Source organism: Enhydra lutris, unplaced genomic scaffold (genome assembly GCF_002288905.1).
Source record: "Enhydra lutris kenyoni isolate GAN:26980312 unplaced genomic scaffold, ASM228890v2 scaffoldscaffold22, whole genome shotgun sequence".
Lineage (NCBI taxonomy): Eukaryota > Metazoa > Chordata > Mammalia > Carnivora > Mustelidae > Enhydra > Enhydra lutris.
This window is the reverse complement of record NW_019154106.1, coordinates 26,839,776-26,857,573: the sequence shown is the minus strand read 5'-3', so window position 1 is coordinate 26,857,573 and position 17,798 is coordinate 26,839,776. Positions and strand designations below refer to the sequence as shown.

Genomic DNA, 17,798 nt, shown 5'->3' with positions numbered 1-17,798 from the left:
CAGCAGGAGAGGGAACACAAGCTGGGGGAGTGGGAAAAGCAGGCTTTCTGTTGAACAGGGATCCCAATGTGGGGCTTGATCCCAGGACCCTGAGATCATGACCTGAGCGGAAAGCAGACACTTAACAACTGAGCCACACAGGCATCCCTAATGAGGGGGCTCTTAACGGACTAAGCAAACAAAAACCTACAATATTTTTCACTATAATTCGTTAATGAACAAGTTGGAAATCACAGTGGCCATTGTTAAAGTTTCATTATGAATGCTAATTTTGATATGCTTGTTTTTCTTTCAGATGACATTAAAGTATCAGTGAATGATTTTATCATCAAGGCAGCAGCCATTACCCTTAAAGTAAGTAGCAGACCCTAAATCATTTTGGCTTCTACAATGGTCTCATGTCTTGGGCTTTTTATATGATAAATAGAACTGTCATTTTTAAGTCACGAAAATTATGTAATTTCATTGCTAAAAATATTATACCATTTAATCTTACTCCCTCAGTTTTATACACTAAACTGAGAATCAAAGGGGTTATAACTAATTATAGCAGAATAAAGACCATTTATTCAGCAAATACTAACTGATCCCCTGTTGCGTGCTGAGTACATTATAGGCATTTAGAGAAACTGTAGTGAACAAAAGTGGACATGTTCTCTGCTCTCCTGGAGCTTTTTGTAGTTGGGAGAGACCAGTATTTGTCAGATAGTGAAAGTGTTGTGGAGGAGGAGAAAGCAGACCCCGCTGCAGAATAAGTCAGGGTGTCATGGTGCACACAGTTAGGCAAGATAGGCCTCTCTGTCACAGTGGTAACTGAGTCAAGGCCTGGTAGAGAGAGCTGTCAGAAGAGTGTGCCCGCGGAAGGCTGGGGGGAGGGGCCACTGCCTTTCAGACCTGGCGGCCAGCAGGGGATGCTGTTTCTGGAGGAGAGGAGGTAGCTGATGGGATTAAACAGAAGAAAGAGGGAGGAGTTGTGCTGCCAGAAGCTGGTAAAGCTTTGGCGGCCGTGATAAGGACTAGGGATTTTATTATGAAGGAGAGGGGAGCCTTTGGAGGGTTTAGAGAAAGGATTGACATCCTACTTAAACTTGAAAAAGAAAAAGGAGGGACTGTTCTGGTGGTTTGTGGAACACAGCTTGCAGGGAGGCCAGGGGGCAGCAGTGCGCTCTCCTGGGAGGCCATGGATGGCGACAGTGGTTTGGGCTAAGACAGCAGCTCGTGGTGAAGCTGGAGTGAAGGCAAGATTTAGGATACATTTCAGAGGTAGAGCCAAAAAGATATGCTGATGGGTTGGCTGTGGGGTGTGAGAGAAAGGACCAGCCAGGACTTTGGCCCAAGCAGTGGGAGGGGTGGAGTCCTGCATGCTGACGTGGGGAAAGTGGGAGAGGAACAGGTTTAGGCAGGAGTCTAGAGTTGGATTTGGATCTGAAACCGGGGCTTCCTGCCTTCCTGCTCTTCTCCATTTTCTGTCCTTTCTCTCTATGACTAGACTATTTTTCTGGATCACTGCGTGTTAGGTGCTATATTTAATATATATATTTATAAGGAATTTATTATTTCTTGGACAGTGCAGTAATAGAGAATTTTAAAGTCCTGCATTTTCTTAGCCTTTCATATCTAAGTGTTCATATGGCTTTTGTCTTTTGAGCAAATACTATTTTGAATTATATTAGTGATTTTCTAATTATGAATCATTCTTGCCCTCCCTAAGTAAATCTCTAGTGGTTATTACATTTCATTTCATAATTTTGTATCAGGAGCTGTAAGTAATTATAATTTACGTTTTGTGCTTTTCTTTTTTAAAATCAGTGTCTTCTTAAAGTGAATTTGGGTACTTCCTCCCTTCCCTTTCTCTGTGCATATTTCAGTATTATAAAGGTTTTTATTTCTTGAAGCTTCATAGAATCCACCTGTAAAAATATCTGAAGCCTAGTTCTGTTTTGAGGAGGGATCTTTGACAACTGTCTCATTTTTTCCCCCATAATTATTGAGCGTTTAATTTTCAGCTTTTTCTTGAATCAATTTTGGAAACATATATTCCCAGAAAAATCACTCATTTCATCTGGATTCCCAAAAACTTGCTAGCCCAGAGTCATTTAAATTTGCTTCTTATAATATTTTAATATAATAATCCTCAGTGCTCACATTGTTCTCAACTCTGTCTTGCTCTTATTATTGCGTATTTGTGTTCTCAGTCCATTTGTATTGTTGCCTTATGTATTCCTTCCATTATTTCCTTCAGCTTTAGATTGAAATTATTTTAGACTTTGGTTGAAAATATTTTGTTAGGAAATGGGAATGTGTAATTATTACAATTTTGAATATGAAAAAGAGGTTTTAAGAGTATGAATGTTCCTCTGACCACAGCTGAGGCCAGATTCCATAGGTTTTTGTTGCATAGCTCTGAAATTACATTTATTTGCCAGATATTCCTCACTTGGGAGGGTTTTTTTTCCCTCTTTTACTTTAGTGCTCTCCGTGAAGAACTTAAAATCTTCTCGGGGTTTGGGACTTCAGTGTTTATTATTTTGACGTAAATGAGCTTTGAGTACTTTGAATGAACCAGCTGAGCCTTGAGAGCTGGAGAGCTCCGTGCACAGAGCAGCAGAAAGCAGTGCAGTGGAGGAGGGCCTGGGTGGCTCAGTTGGCTGAGTGTCAAGACTTGATTTTGGCTCCAATCATGACCTCAGGTTGTGAGATTGAGCCCCATGTCGGGCTCTGTACTGGGTGTGGAGCCCACTTAAGAGTCTCTCCCTCTGCCTTCACCCCCGCCCCTGACTCGTGTGTGTGCTCTCCCCAAAAAAACAAAAACAAAACAAAAACCTGCAATGAGAGCGAGCATAGCAGGATGATGAGAAGCCGGAGTACAGTGGGGAATGCATCTCCAGGGAGTGTCAGTGTACAGTTGGGTAGGCTGTTATCAAAGCAAAGAATTTTTGACAAGAGAAATTAGTTTGTGCTTTCTGTTTTTCACCATCATTTTTTCTACAATCTTTGGCAACAGTATCAGTACCTACCGTCTCCAGGCATTTACCGATTTCTTCTGCTCTTTTCATCCTCGGTGTAGTTTTGTGTGTGTTCCATACAAGCATGCTCATACATTTATCATATGTTCATGAAGCCTAGGAAGTCTTTCTTCAAGAGGGAAGTCACTTAGTAAGGGCCAGATGGATCTCCCAGGGCTATACTAGAAACTTGGGCTTTCTACCTTCCCAATGGAATAATGTGGTTGAATTGTTACCCTGTTCCCTCCCCTCTTCTCCTCAAGGCCATCTCGGTCAGCATACGAGACAGGAAGTATAACAAATGTTGAATGCTTTTTAGCAATCAGGTTGAACAAAGGGAGACCTTTTTTTAACCATTATTTATTGTAAAGAGATCAAAACACGTACATCAGCGTTTCCTCAGCCTTGCTTCAAAAAACATGGTATGCCTATTCTTCCCAAACATAGAAGCCATTTAACACAGAGATCCGAACCCTTGTTTCAAACCAAATCTTCATTTATTTGCTTCTGTCTACCTATGCTCACTTTCAAAAATGTGTAATAATGCTATTTCTCTGTAACCACCTTGGTCTAAAGCTGCTTTTTAAAACAAACAAACAAACAAATCTGCTTCTTTAGAATGACATGTTTTTTCTGTTTGTTTCCTAGCAAATGCCAGATGTTAATGTAAGCTGGGATGGAGAGGGCCCAAAGCAACTGCCCTTTATTGATATTTCAGTGGCTGTGGCAACAGATAAAGGTTTAATTACACCAATCATAAAAGATGCTGCTGCTAAGGGTATACAGGAGATCGCTGACTCTGTAAAGGTATGTCTTAAGAAATATTATGCTTTTGGAATGTTAGTATTTACTTTCTGGTTAAGTTGTGGCATCATCTAGTCACACTGTGATATATTTCCAAATGATAATCAGTCATATATGAAGGTTTTTTAAGTTTTAACCTAGGTATGACCCACTTTAAGAACATTTAACCTTCAAGAGTTCAGAAAAAAACATACAGATAAATGAGGATCAACTGTATTCAAGTTATAGGTGAATGCTTTATTTCCCAAAGTCTAGAATTCAACTCTAACAAGGATATTTTAGATGGTTTTAAAGTTAAAGCTGAAACCATATTCCTATGAAGGTGGTAATGGAGAGACCTCACTGTTCACAGCTTTTTATTCTTCAAATTTGATTTCATTCATTTCCTCTCTAGAATTGAGACCACTAAAGTACTTAATATTATAGAAGCAAAAGTACGGAATTTTTCCTGAGTTTCTTTAAAAGCAGTTTTTATAGCTCCCTATATGGAGGAGTCCGATTTCCCCCAAAATATTCCATTGAATCAGCAGGAACCAGACAGTAGGTCAGCTCTGACAAACACTATAATTTCCAAAGGTACTTTTTTGACAGAAGTATCAGCTCTTACAGTGTTAGAACTGAAAATTTCAGATTCCTTTAGATAAGTGATTCTTTTCTTTTTCATTTACCAAAGACCAGTTGTATATATAGTGGATGAAAAGTTATAAGGAGGAATTAAAAGTAGAAGATAAGATTTCTTTGGAGAGCTGACAGTATATACACATATCAATGAACTTGCCCAAAATACATGAACACAAATTAATCTACTTTTAAAAGCATACTGTTGAATTTTCAAGTTAGATATAATTAAGGGTGACTAGTGGAGTAGACCTTTTTAGATCTTCACTCCTCTTTGAAAAGATTTTCAGTGTGTTTTTATAGATAAAAATGTAACTTTTTCTTAATTGGGTGGTGGTATTGATTTGACTGATTCAAAAGTCAAGTAATTAGATTGGTTAATAAGATAGTTATATGCCTTTTGTTCATCAAAAGTTTTCAATAACAATGAGAATTCATGTATTTTAGTGTTTTGTGAAATTCAAATGAGATCACATTTAACTATAGATTTAGGATTTTCTTAAATATTTATGTATTTTTCTTATTTTTAATATTTGCATATTTCATAATATAAAATTTTTAAATTAACCATTTCAAGATGATTTTGACCAATTTATTAATTTTAATATGATAATGCATAGTCTGTTCCTTATATCCTGGAAGAACCTAGGTTGAGGTGGTAAGGAGGCAGTGTGAGCAGCCTCTGAGCGATGGGAAGGGCAGTCTTAACCCTTTGGAATGTTCCAGGGCCTCTGGTGGTCCTTGAGGCTTTCCTCTAATTCCCAGCAATCCTGTGCTCTGGCTACCCTGTGCTTCCCATTCTCTCTGCTTCTCTCTCCCACCCTACTGCTGGTGTTTAACCCTCCACTCTTTCTTGTTCCTGGGATATACCAACCATTAGGCTAAACACTTCATTTAATTCTGTTAGCCCCGTGTTATAGTTGAAACCTTAATTTCCCCATTTGAAGTTGAGAAAGTGGAGTTTTAGTAAAGCCTTTAGTAAGTTTGCCCAAGTAATCCATCTAAAAAACAGTAGAAGGGAGGATTTATTTAAATCTGGGTATTTCTCAGTTCAGGTGCTACTTTCTGAGGTCTTCTGTGGCTTCCATAGCTAAAGTAGCTTCCTGGCCTTACCCTGTTTTTTTACTGTCTTTATGCAGTTGATCAGTCTTTGAAGTTACCTTGTTTATTTGTTGGTCCTTCTCTGTTCCCTTCTGTCTGACCTTGAGGGCCTTGTTCTTGCCATATAACCAATTCTGCAAGAGTGCGTGGAAGGAAGATCATAGATGCTCAGTGAATTTATTTTTTAAAATTTCAATAAAAAATGTTACTAAGATTAATTTTTTAAGGAGTTTGTGGTCTCTGGAACTCCATCTGTGGACCCAGGTTAAGAATACTTGCACTAAGTTTTTACTTCCTGACCATCACGAGCCTCAAGGATGTCATTGTGTGGTGCCGAAGGCATGTCTCAGCTGAGTTCAAGTTTCTAGTCCCTAAATAAAAAGTAATACAGTAACAAGCCTTAGAACCCCCGTTATTCTTAATTCTTCATTAATTATAACAGTCTTAAAAGACAGAGGCCAAGTTTTCCTCTATTTGCACAGTAAATTTTTTAAACGAATTAATAAAGAATGTGTATTTGCTGGTCATCTTGTATACATCCTTTCAGCTGGAGGCTTCTGATAGCATATGCTTTGATTTTAAGTTTGCATTGCTGGGAAATCCCAGTGAGAATTAGCAATTTTCAAAACCAGTGATCCTCCTCAGAATTATTCTTATTCCAAGCTTTTAGAATTCATTGGTAGGAATATCCTGCTGATGTGTTTAGGGTCTACAGAGTTTTGTTTGTTTGTTTTTTCCTTTCTTTTCTTTTTTTCTTTTCTTTTTTTTTTTTTTTAAATGTGGGCTTGCAATCCCATTTTTTAAAGAATGTCTGTGTTACTTGTTTTTAGCCTGGTAATTCAGCAGGATTGTTGAGATCATGTGCCTTTAAAGAAATGCCTTTCATAGTTCATATGATACATGTCTGTTTACATCATGTGAGCAGTCACATTGCTTAAGGCAGAAAAAACACATTTGTAGATTGTCCTGTCTATTTCTGATAGTCCAAGGACCACACAAGTCTAAATTCTTCTTTTCAGTTTTCATTTTGGATCCAAGTAGTTTTATAAATAACTGCATCCAGATAACTACATCTGTCTCAACTGTCAGAAAGTCACAGTGATACGTTGAGATCATTTTTAGACTTTTAAAGAATGTTTTCGTTTTTCAAAAATTAAGTCCTCTCTGGTTTTAAATTGAATAGTTCTCAACGGTGATTGTAATTGTATTTATGTTAGATGTATAGTACAGAAAATTAAGCATCAGATTTATTTCATCTCCCAAAATGACAATAGTTTAATTTTTCTCTTCCACTCATGAATTAGTTCATTATTAATTTTTCATATGTAATGACTCAATCTCCGTTCCTTTGTTTTTGAAGCATTAAAAAATAAAAGTTAACATAAGTGTGATTAATTGCAAATGCAAGTAAAGGAAAATTTAACTACTTAAGGTCACTCTCAGAGTGTCTGTCTTTCTCTCGGTTTTAGAAATCAGTTTTGCTAAAGTGATAAAAAATTACTACATTCTTCTATTTCTTGTGGCAGTGCAAATTGGACTAGCTCATTCAGGAAATGCCTCAGCTGTAAAATTAAGAACCAAGAAAATGTTTATGTTCTAGGGCTTTGTAATTCCACTTCTGAAAATTTATATGAAATAATTGAAAAACCAGCGAACCAAATTAAAACACTGGGGACGTGACTGAATTGTGGCAGACGTAGCATCTTTAGAATGTTTACAACTGTCTGTAGTTATGTATATGTTATATGTGAAAAAGAAGCAAACACTGAAAGATGAAAACTAATACATTGGTGGTGGGATTGTTGCCATTGAACAGTTATTTAAAAGCAGTCAGGTGGACAAGAATGGCTTCTTGTGAATACTGTGTCTTACAAGAAAAAAACATTATAGACACAATAAATTTCACTGTTTCTATAGAAAACACTGAAGCATTCTGCATAGTAATGATGTACAGAGTAATTCTAATACTGGAAGAATTTTTAAAGGAAAGCAGTTTTTGTAGAGTATCAATTTACAGCTTTAGCTTCTTAAGACTATCTGCTCTCTGGGGCGCCTGGGTGGCTCAGTGGGTTAAGCCACTGCCTTCGGCTTAGGTCATGATCTCAGGGTCCTGGGATCAGGCCCCGCATCGGGCTCTCTGCTCAGCGGGGAGCCTGCTTCTCCCTCTCTCTCTGCCTGCCTCTCTGCCTACTTGTGATCTCTGTCTGTCAACTGAATAAATAAAATCTTAAAAAAAAAAAAATTAAAAAAAAAAGACTATCTGCTCTCTAACTTGTTCATTTTTTTATTGTATTAGAGAAAGTGAAGTCAAATCAAGGCACGTGAGAGATGAGTGTATACCCTCTACAAATATTTTAAGTGACAACATCAGCCTGTAATGTGGTGTTGGTTGTCATGCTGTATTTGTGTTTTTCTTTCCCAGGTCCTGTCGAAGAAAGCAAGAGATGGAAAACTGTTACCTGAAGAGTACCAAGGAGGATCTTTTAGGTAATATTTAAACTCTTAGTTATCAGTAGCATCAAACAGGTATCTAGGAGTCTGTGTCATTTTTGAAACACTTTTTTTAATTGAAGCGACCTGTCAGGGCTCGTAGGAACCCACTAGGATTAGCTAGTTAACCCATTCCGGTATTCTCAGAATGACTTCTAGGTTCTGAAGCTTTAAAAAAATATATTTATAAATATAATAGATTTATAAACCTCAACTTTTTCTACTTGTGATCTCTTATTTAAAGGTACTCGAAGGAAAATATTAACACGTAGAGCCTTACTTATCATCAGCTCTGTTTTTAAGTGTCACTTATACATGGTGTAATATACTGAGTACAGTATGAATGTTTCAAGAAGTGGAAAAACCTGTGTAACCAACCAAAGCAGGATATAGACCATTACCAGCATCCCAGAAGCTTCCCTTTCCCCCTTCCTAAGTATCCCCCTTGCCAAGGTAACCACTCTCCCGAAAATCATCACCATAGATTTCTTTTGCTACCTTTTTCTTTATATAAATAATATATATTCCTTAGTATCTGACTTCTTTTACTCAGTATTAATGTCGGTGAGATTAGCCATGTTGCAGTATGAAACAGTTGTTTATTATTGCAGTATATGGTATTTTATAGTATATTGTATACGTATGCCGTATTACTGTTGGACATTTGTCTTTGTTTACAGCTTGATGCTGTTACAAATAATGGCACTGTGAACATTCTTATTATTAGCATCTTATGGAGAATATATTTGTTGTATAGACTTGCAAGTGAAATACCTGAATTAAAAGCGTTAATGGATACTGTCAGTTTTCCATAATGGTTATACAAATTTATACTTCTAGCAACAGTGTATCAGAATTGTCATTGCTTCATATTCTCACCAATACTTAGTAATGTTGGGTTTTAAATTGTAACAGTTGTTGGGGTGTGTAGTGGTACTCTTTGTGGTCAGGGAAATGCAAATTAATGATGTTGAATACTGTTTTCATTTAATAACCTTTTGAATATCTGGTAACTTATCAGATAAAGTACCTGTTGATGTCTTGTGTCCATTTTTAAAAATGATATGTAGGGATTCTTATTTCCAGACACACAGACCTTTATAGCATACATATTACTTCGGATATCTTTTCCCACTCTGTTCCTTGCCTTTGGAACTTTGTTTATGGTGTTTTTAATGAACTCAAGTTCTGAATCATAATGAAATGCTATTTATTAGTATTTTTTTTTAACAGCTGGTACTATTTGTTTTATGTGTGGAATTATTGCCTGTCCCAGATCATGAAGTAATTTTTCTGTGTTATTTTCTAGAAGCTTTATAACTTTTCACATGTAGATCACCATCCATCTAAAATTGGATTTTGTGTGTGGTGGGAAGATAAAGGTCAAGATTCTTTTTTTCCCCCATATGGATATTACGTTGACCTAGCATCACTTATTGAAAAGCTTACTCCATAGCACTGAGAAAGTAACTATGTATGTTTGGTCTGTTTTATGTTCTGTTTTCAATTGACCTATTTGTCCATCCCTTGCTCAGTACCACTAAGCTATAACTTTTAATATCTGGTAAGGAAAATCTTCTCGTTTAGTTCACACTCAAGACTGTCTTTTATGGCTCTTTGTTTTTCCAAATGAATTTCAGAATCAACTTACCACTTTCCATATACAGACACACAGAAACCTTGCTGGAGTTTTTTGGGTGTGTGTGTGTGTGTGTGTGTGTGTGTGTGTGTAAGATTTTATTTATTTATTTATGGAGAGAGCAGGGAGCATGAGTGGGGAGAAGGGCAGAGGGAGAGAGAGAACCTCAGGCAGACATTGCGCAGAGTACCGGAGTCTGACATAGGTCTCCAGATCCCACAACCCCGAGATCATGACCTGAGCCAAAATCAAGAAACTTTGCCAGAGTTTTGATTGGGATTGCATTAAATCTTTTGATGAGTTCGATGATTCAGTCTTTATAGCATTGAGTCTTCCAGGCAGTGTACATAGTATAAACCATTGTTTATTTAGTTCTTTGGTTTCTTTGAGTTCCATTTTATAGGCTTCTATACAGAGGTCTTAAATTTGTTTCATTAGATGTAATTCTTCATACTTGGTTTTTGCTACTACTATAAATGGTATTTGTTTTATAATTTCATTTTCTAACTACAGCAACCTGTATATATAAAAAATGGATTTTTATATTGACCTTTTTATCTAGTGACTTAGCTAAATTCACTTATAAATCCTATCAGTTTATCTGTAGAGTCTTAAATTTCCTGTATGCAGTCCATTCATCTGTGAATAGTAACTTTTATTTCTTTATTCCTTTTCTTCTTATATTTTATTATTTCTTTTTCTTGTCCTAATCCACTGCCAAGGACTTCCAGTCCATGTTGAATGAATGTTTATATTAGATACACTATTTATATGTGTGTTGTTTTTTTCATACCATTGTACCTGGCATCTTTGTCTTTGGTCTTTGAATAACTTGCTATAAGGTTCTGTGTCACAGTTTTTCAGTAGGGCCAAATCATACACTTCTGGGAAAGGGTTCTTTGATAGAGGACATGCCGCTCTCAGAGCTTTTGTTTTCCCCTAGTATTTCCAACTTGGGCATGTTTGGCATCGACGAATTTACTGCGGTGATCAACCCTCCTCAGGCCTGCATTCTGGCTGTTGGGAGATTCCGACCTGTGCTCAAGCTGGAGCAGGATGAAGAGGGGAATCCCAGGCTGCAGCAGCACCAGCTTCTAACAGTCACCATGTCAAGTGACAGCCGAGTGGTGGATGATGAATTGGCTACCAGGTTTCTTGAAAATTTTAAAGCAAACCTGGAGAATCCTATCCGACTGGCCTAGTCCTCCAAGATACGAAGTTGGTCTTTGGCTTAGTTTATCGTATAGCTGTTACCAGAACTTACACTGTAGGAAAACGAATAGCTGTATAAGCGTGAAGTGGGTGAGTTGTTTATTTATTCAAGGTGAATGAGTTTGGCCCGAGTTGTCTTCATTTTCAGTTTGGGTTTAATGGTGTAGAAATAAATAACAAACTGTAACTAATGAAAGAGAACATTTGGTTAGATCCCTTTTTAACCTCCGGTGCTGTACTAAAGTGGAGTTAAACTCAATGTAAATTAAATTAAATGTTTGGCTCATTTGAGCATTTTAGACTGTTTGAGAATGTATGATAAATTGTAAAATTGAAAAATTGTTAGAACTAATTAATGTTGAAATTAGACGTGATCTTCAAAGAGAAGCCCATCAATTTAATTAGTGGGACCTCACTTTTTATAAGCACTGGTGTTACTTGAACAATTTAATATGTACAGTTTATTCTAGAATAGTAAGTAAGGATCACATTATATTAGGGGTTATGGCAACATTATGGAATTTTTTATGTATATAAAGCCATAGGTCTTAGAGTGGTTTCTGTCAGTCTTATTTTTCACTTCTATGACACTGTGAACTTCTAAAGAGGGAGAATTAAAAAGTCAAAAATAAGAGCGAAAGAGAGAGACCAAAAAATTTGTTTCAGTAATAAACTATAGGTAAAATATCTAAATTTTCTGAAATAAACTATTCACCTTCATATTAAGTTGCAATATAATAAATTATGCTATTTCGTACCAAACATTTTAAATTTGTGTTACTTTAAACACAAAATGTTGGGGTTTTTTAGTGCGTTTTAATCATTTGTATTGTGCAATAAAATGTGAGAAAATATAAAAATTTCTATTGTATTTTAAATGTTAGGACACAGAAGTTTAGTGAAACCTTCAAGTAGGTTAGTAATTTGCTTGGAGCAACTTACAAGAAATTCTACAGGAGGAGAGAAAGAATTTAAACTTCATATGACATTAGGAAAACAATGGGCAAGGAATGTGAAACTTTGAAAGAGAGTGGAAGGGAAAACTTATGAAGTAGGCAAGAGCTCTCCTTTTTATCCATCAACAGTATGAAATTTTCACTAATTATTGTAAAAATTAGAAGAGCTTATTTCTCTCTTTTAACAACTTTGCTACAGTTGGCAAGTTAACTGTACTGAAATTGGGTGGTAATTTAATTAACCAGTCCCAGAAAGGCTTGTGTTGGTATCTGCTGCCGGCAATCGCCAGAAAAAAAAGACCCATGTGGTATAAAGTGTGTGGTATGACTTAGGCCTGAAACAAAGAGCTTCTAAAACAATTAGAGCCCCAGTATATCAGCTGTTAAGAATATGCTTAACTTTGTTCAGTTTCAACAAGCTGTTTTTCCAAAGTAGTCTTCCGAACTTTTGTTACGTTAACAGTTACACTGAAAATTATAACCAAGTGCTATTTTCAAAATAACTTTTATACATTACATGCTTTTGGTTTTAACTGAAATTATTTGTGTTTTCCTAATTTTTAAAAAAGATTCTGTTTATTTTTTAGAGGGTATGAGCAGGAAGGAGGGGCAGAGGGAGGAGAGAAAGAATCCCAAGCAGACTCCAAGCTGAGCACAGAACCTGACATGGGGCTTGATCTCATGACCCTGAGATCATGACCTGAGCCAAAATCAAGAGTCGGACACTTAACCAACTGAGCCACCCAGGCACCCCATTGTTTTTTCCTAATTTTTATATCTGAGGAACAGAACGCGGGCTAGCCATAAACAGGCCTTGGCTTGGAGTTGTGTTGTGCATCAACAGTCGTGCCTCTGTTTTCCTGTCAGTGAAATGGGCGCTGATACCCACCACAGCCTGCCTTATAAAGTTGCATACTGCACAGGAGAAATGACATGTACATTTAAGACATTTTGATTTTTCATGGGTTGACCTCTCAGCTTTTGGTACAAATGGTTTTTGATTCTGACTAAAAGCATTTTCTCGAATATTTATACTGATTATGTAAGGAAATTGCCATAGCACTGATTTGAGAAAGAGATATGGTAAACTTGGCTTGGGTTGCTGCAGAGAGCAAACTGTGCACTGCGTGGGCAGTCTCCCTCCCCCATTTTATTTATTTATTTTTATTTATTTATAAATAAATATAGTGTGTATATATAGATAATATTTATTTGTACTGCTGATAGTTATCACACAGAATATAAAAATGAAATTTTATATTTGGTCATCTTTTTTCTCATTTAAACAGGGAAAAGGTAAAATATTGGGAAGACTTCTAAGGAAAAGGTGACATAAGTCAAATGGTTCTGCTTCTCCAATTGAAATTCCTAGTTGACATTAACAGATAGAGTTTGTTCACTATTTTGTGGCATCAGTATATTGCTTGCTCAACTTCTTTGTTTGAAACATATATAAGTCTTTTATATGGACTGGAATAGGTACCTTACAAATGGTGTCAAATGAAACTTATTTTTAGGAATTTTTTTTTCTTTTTTTGCATTTTGGACTTAATTCCCAGTAATTTATATAGGCCAGACATTTGAGAATTGTGTTAAAAGTAAACTTTGTTTTCCAGCCTTTTAATTGAAAGATAGGTGGTGCTGTAAGTTAATGGATTGTAGTTAGAGTGTGGGAGAAAAATTAACATGGCATTTAAATCTTCGTGCTCAAGGGAAATATGTCCTCATTATACACTGCCTCACGATGGACTTTGTCTCAGGTGACATGAAGAGTCAGTAAAAGAACCAAGTACGTTGCAGGTAAGAATTAACCATTAATTTAAATATGACCTTATTAATGGGAAACTTCTGTTGATTTTTGAAGAAGGAAGTAAAAGTGCAGAATTGCTGTAAGGTTAGTCTGGCTACAATGTGCAAGGCAGGTCAAAACAGTGCGAGGATGTAGGCAGCAGGAACCATCTGGAAGCTTTTGGATTAATGAGAGTGTGAGTTGACTAGATTCTGCACTAGGTCAGGGGACTTTAAAGAAGGGAGAGAATGAAGAATATTGTACATGTCAGTTTGCTGTGGTATATTATGAATATATGGGGTGGGTGTGTTTGATGTAGCAAGAATGATGTAATTTCCCAGGCCAGAACACAGTCCCCCATGGCCCACATCACCCGTCTCAAAGGTTACAGCAGTTGGTATATCTCCATTTAAACTTTTTATAAATGGAAAAAACAGCGGTCTTCCAATAAAATAATTTTAAATAGTTTTGTGGACTTTTACATTGTATTTTCTAGTGCTTCCATTGGTTTCATCAGATGGGGATAGGCACAGTGTTGGAGGAAACGTGTGGTTTGTCTAGACTTGTAATATTGAATGGAATTATAAGGCATAAAGATGTGTTTTGAAAAATGATGATTAGACTCTGTTAGTAGCAGTCTTTTATTTCTTTGATTGTATGTAAAACTTACTTTCACTTTTTATCACTCATCTGTATTTTTTGCAACAAGTTCAAGCTGCCTTTTCTTCCCAGGAAAGCAGATACTTTAAAACCTTTAACTTGGGCGCCTGGGTGGCTCAGTGGGTTAAAGCCTCTGCCTTCAGCTCAGGTCATGATCCCAGGGTCCTGGGATCGAGTTCCACATCAGGCTCTCTGCTCCTCAGGGAGCTTGCTTCCCCCTCTCTCTCTGCCTGCCTCTCTGCCTGCTTGTGATATCTGTCTGTCAAATAAATAAATAAAATCTTAAAAAAAAAAACCAAAAAAACCTCTAACTTACCCTCTACTACATATGACATATACAACTAAAGGAAACCTGGACTTTTTTTAAAAGTTGAGAAATTATTCATAAAATCATGAATTAGTCATGATTTGTCTTTACTCACATAAAATTTATTCTTTCCGAAATTTCTTGATTTATTAAATTCTTTATTATGAAAGAATTTTTATCACTAAAAATCAATCTTTTTTATTTTATTTTTAAGGTTTTATTTATTTATTTGTCAGAGAGAGAGAGAGTATGTGAGCACAAGAAGGGGGAACAGAAGGCAGAGGGAGAAGCAGGCTCCCCGCTAGCAAAGAGCCCGATGTAGGACTCGATCCCGGGACCCGTGACCTGAGCCAAAGGCAGATGTTTAACCGACTGAGCCACCCAGGCGATCCCAAAAAGCAGTCTTCTGAAGAGAAGGCTGTTGTGATCAGGTGAAATATTAGTCATAGCACTTCATAAAACATAGAGTACTCTATAAATGTAAGTTGTTCAATGTTTAATCACATAAATTGCACTTATTCTATACTTCTTTTCAGTGGCTCATCCACAGTCTGTCTGGTAAAGGAAGGTATAGGATAGCACTTGATACATTACTGTCCTCAACAGAATTACTGGTCTTTAGAACATAATTTGTTGCCCAAGTTTGCACACTTAAATCAAGAACATTTTAGCCTGCTTTCAGCTTTATCTATAAATTACTGTGCTCTTGGTAGAAACTTCGTTTCCTACCTCAGTATTGCCTCAGTATTCTTACTTAGACAATGAGAAAACAGGAGGGAAAATTAACCGTGGTGGTTGCTGATCTTGTGTAATCTCTTCTCAATTCTCTAAGGTGAATATATCCAACTTGAGCATCATCCTTGCCAGACAGCGCAATGCAACAGACTCAGAGAGGATGTCATTTGGCCAGAGGCACACAGCTCAGGTGCCACAACTGGGATTTGAACTGTGCAGCACCCAAATTCAAGCTGGCCGCAGCGCAGGACAGAATTTGTAGGGTGTAGTACTGTTGCTGAGACAGTTCCGTATTAACACATAGCATTTTCCACCTGGAGTAACTGAAGGTCCTGCTCCTCGGCCCTAACACTGATGTGTTTGCTACCTGACCGCTCTAAAATCAGTTCACAGTTTTTCCATAGTAGTTCTCCTGGTGTCTTTCTGATAATTGTATGCACAAAGTGCTGAGGGATTTTTGTTTTAATATGGACAACGCCTGTTAACCTGAAATGCTGACCTTAAGTATTATATCCTCTCTCTGAATGGAAGGCTTAGAAAAATAGAAACTTAAGAAACTAGGAACTTAGTTCCTCTGAAGATAGAAACATGATATATAGAGCATTTCACTTTTAATAAATACCTTGGAATCTAGTCCAAGTTCAAAAGCAAAAGTAGTTACCCATTTTTCCTCTGGAGGCTCCAGACTTCTGTGTTGACAGCCATCTCCGTCAGGGTCCAGTCTTGTGTATTGACCTTATCAGTCAGGGACCCCCTGGTTGCAGTTCACTGTCGGGCAGAGTCCATAGGGTTGTCGAGGCCAGATCTGTCCACATGCGCCAGGGAAATAGGAAGTGGCCCTCTGGGGCACAGATAAGCCTCAGCCACTGGGCTGATCCACGGAGGGGGTCGGAGCACCACAGTGGGTGGGAGGCCTGGAGCACATGGTATGTAAATGTTGAGACGGCCATGGGGACACGGTGTTGGGAGGGCCATTCTGGACATGCGTCAGGGGCAAAGACACCCACTCGTTCCTTCATGCGTCTTCTGAGAAAGCCTAACATTGTTCCTGCTGTAAAAGGAGAAACGCTTACAAGAATTGCATTTGTTGTTTTTGACCAGGCACTGAAGGGTAAGTTTGAAGCTGAGAGACAATGAATTAATAACTGGCACAATCATCCCAACCAGAAAGGCTGGGAAATAAAATGCGATGTCATTACTTGAAATCATACTGAATAATAAGACAGCTTAGGCAGGCATAGCAGTCTATGTAAGACCTGCTTTGTGGGTAGAAATTACCTGGAAGAGAGGTAATGTTGAAAATTTTGAAAAAAATTACCTGAAAGAGAGGTAATATTGAACTTCATTTCAAATAAGTTCGCCTATTTCCTAGGCAAGATAGTTACTAAAGTGTGAAACAGAAATAAAGTGTGAAATTCAGTGTTCATTCAGTAGCGGTGAGCGTCTGTGCATCAGCACTCGAGATTTACAGCTGATGGCCCTTCCGCTCAGTCAGCTTAAACCAGATGAATGATGGGCAACTTGGTCGCTTCTGGATTCAAAGTATGTGCATAGGGGCTGGGTTGAGAGGTAGACTTTGTAGAGGAGGTAACATATGAAGCAGGATTTTACTGGTTTTAACCCACGTCCTTTTTGTCTCTGACTTCTCTAATTCAGTAGCTAAATATTTAGCCCCTTTTGTATGCCTAATGTATGGGTGTCAGCAGTCCATCTTCGTATGACTCTGACCCAGGTGCCTGTGCATATTGTTCTAGCAATGTTACCTCCCAACATTGCTTAGAAAGTTAGTTGGAAGGAAAGCTACTCCATGGGGGCAGTTCGTGGGCAGAGAAAGCTTTACACCTCTTTATCTACAAGATGTTCTTGCCAAGGTTGTTATGCCTAAAGAAAGGTTAGTTTAGGAATAAGCACTCATGCGCTGTTTAATTGAAATATATTTTAATATCACCTCTGTTCCCTTACCTCTTGCCCGGCCTCTGCTTTTTTGAAGATGTATGTGCAGATGCCTTCTGATAACGGAGTAAGTCACCAGCCAGGACACGTACTTCTTCAGGTATCTTCAGGCTCATTGTTTCACATCTCAAAGGGGACCATCTGTTAAATTTATTTTTAGAGAATCATGATCATCTTTGGGCTCTCCAGCTAGCTGAGCAAAACGATAGGTGCAAGTGAATATCAAGCTTTATTTCTACCATTCAGTATCTTTGATGCTGAGTATCAAATTAGTGCGTTCTGAAGCCAACTTCATTTCCCCACTACCACCATAAGCCCCCTCCGTCCCTCCCCCCCAGTTAACTTGATTCCATTACTTAATACTATGCAGTCTGTGGGCATTTTTGTTTTGGCAGCGAATCATCTGTTAATTAGTGGCAAAGTAATAAGAGTATTTTATCTCAACCTGTTAATTAAATGCTAATCAAAACTAAGTTTCCCGGTATTCTCTTAACACTTTTAGTGCTTTGATATAACTTAGAAGAATGAA

At 37.5% G+C, this 17,798-nt stretch overlaps 1 protein-coding gene across 2 annotated transcripts in view; it reads left to right on the top strand.

Annotated features, from left to right (window-relative positions):
* LOC111150192 (pyruvate dehydrogenase complex component X) overlaps nucleotides 1-11,729 on the top strand; it is a 67,471-nt gene extending 55,742 nt beyond the window's left edge. The window contains exons 8-11 of one of the 2 annotated variants that reach the window (XM_022507595.1): nucleotides 296-354; nucleotides 3,654-3,812; nucleotides 7,951-8,015; nucleotides 10,601-11,729. In XM_022507595.1, the coding sequence (XP_022363303.1) occupies nucleotides 296-354; nucleotides 3,654-3,812; nucleotides 7,951-8,015; nucleotides 10,601-10,859 (542 nt within the window). In that variant the 3' untranslated portion in view covers nucleotides 10,860-11,729. The remainder of the gene's footprint in view (nucleotides 1-295; nucleotides 355-3,653; nucleotides 3,813-7,950; nucleotides 8,016-10,600) is intronic. The other variant, XM_022507596.1, reaches the window with a different exon arrangement.
* The last annotated feature ends 6,069 nt before the right edge of the window (nucleotides 11,730-17,798 follow it).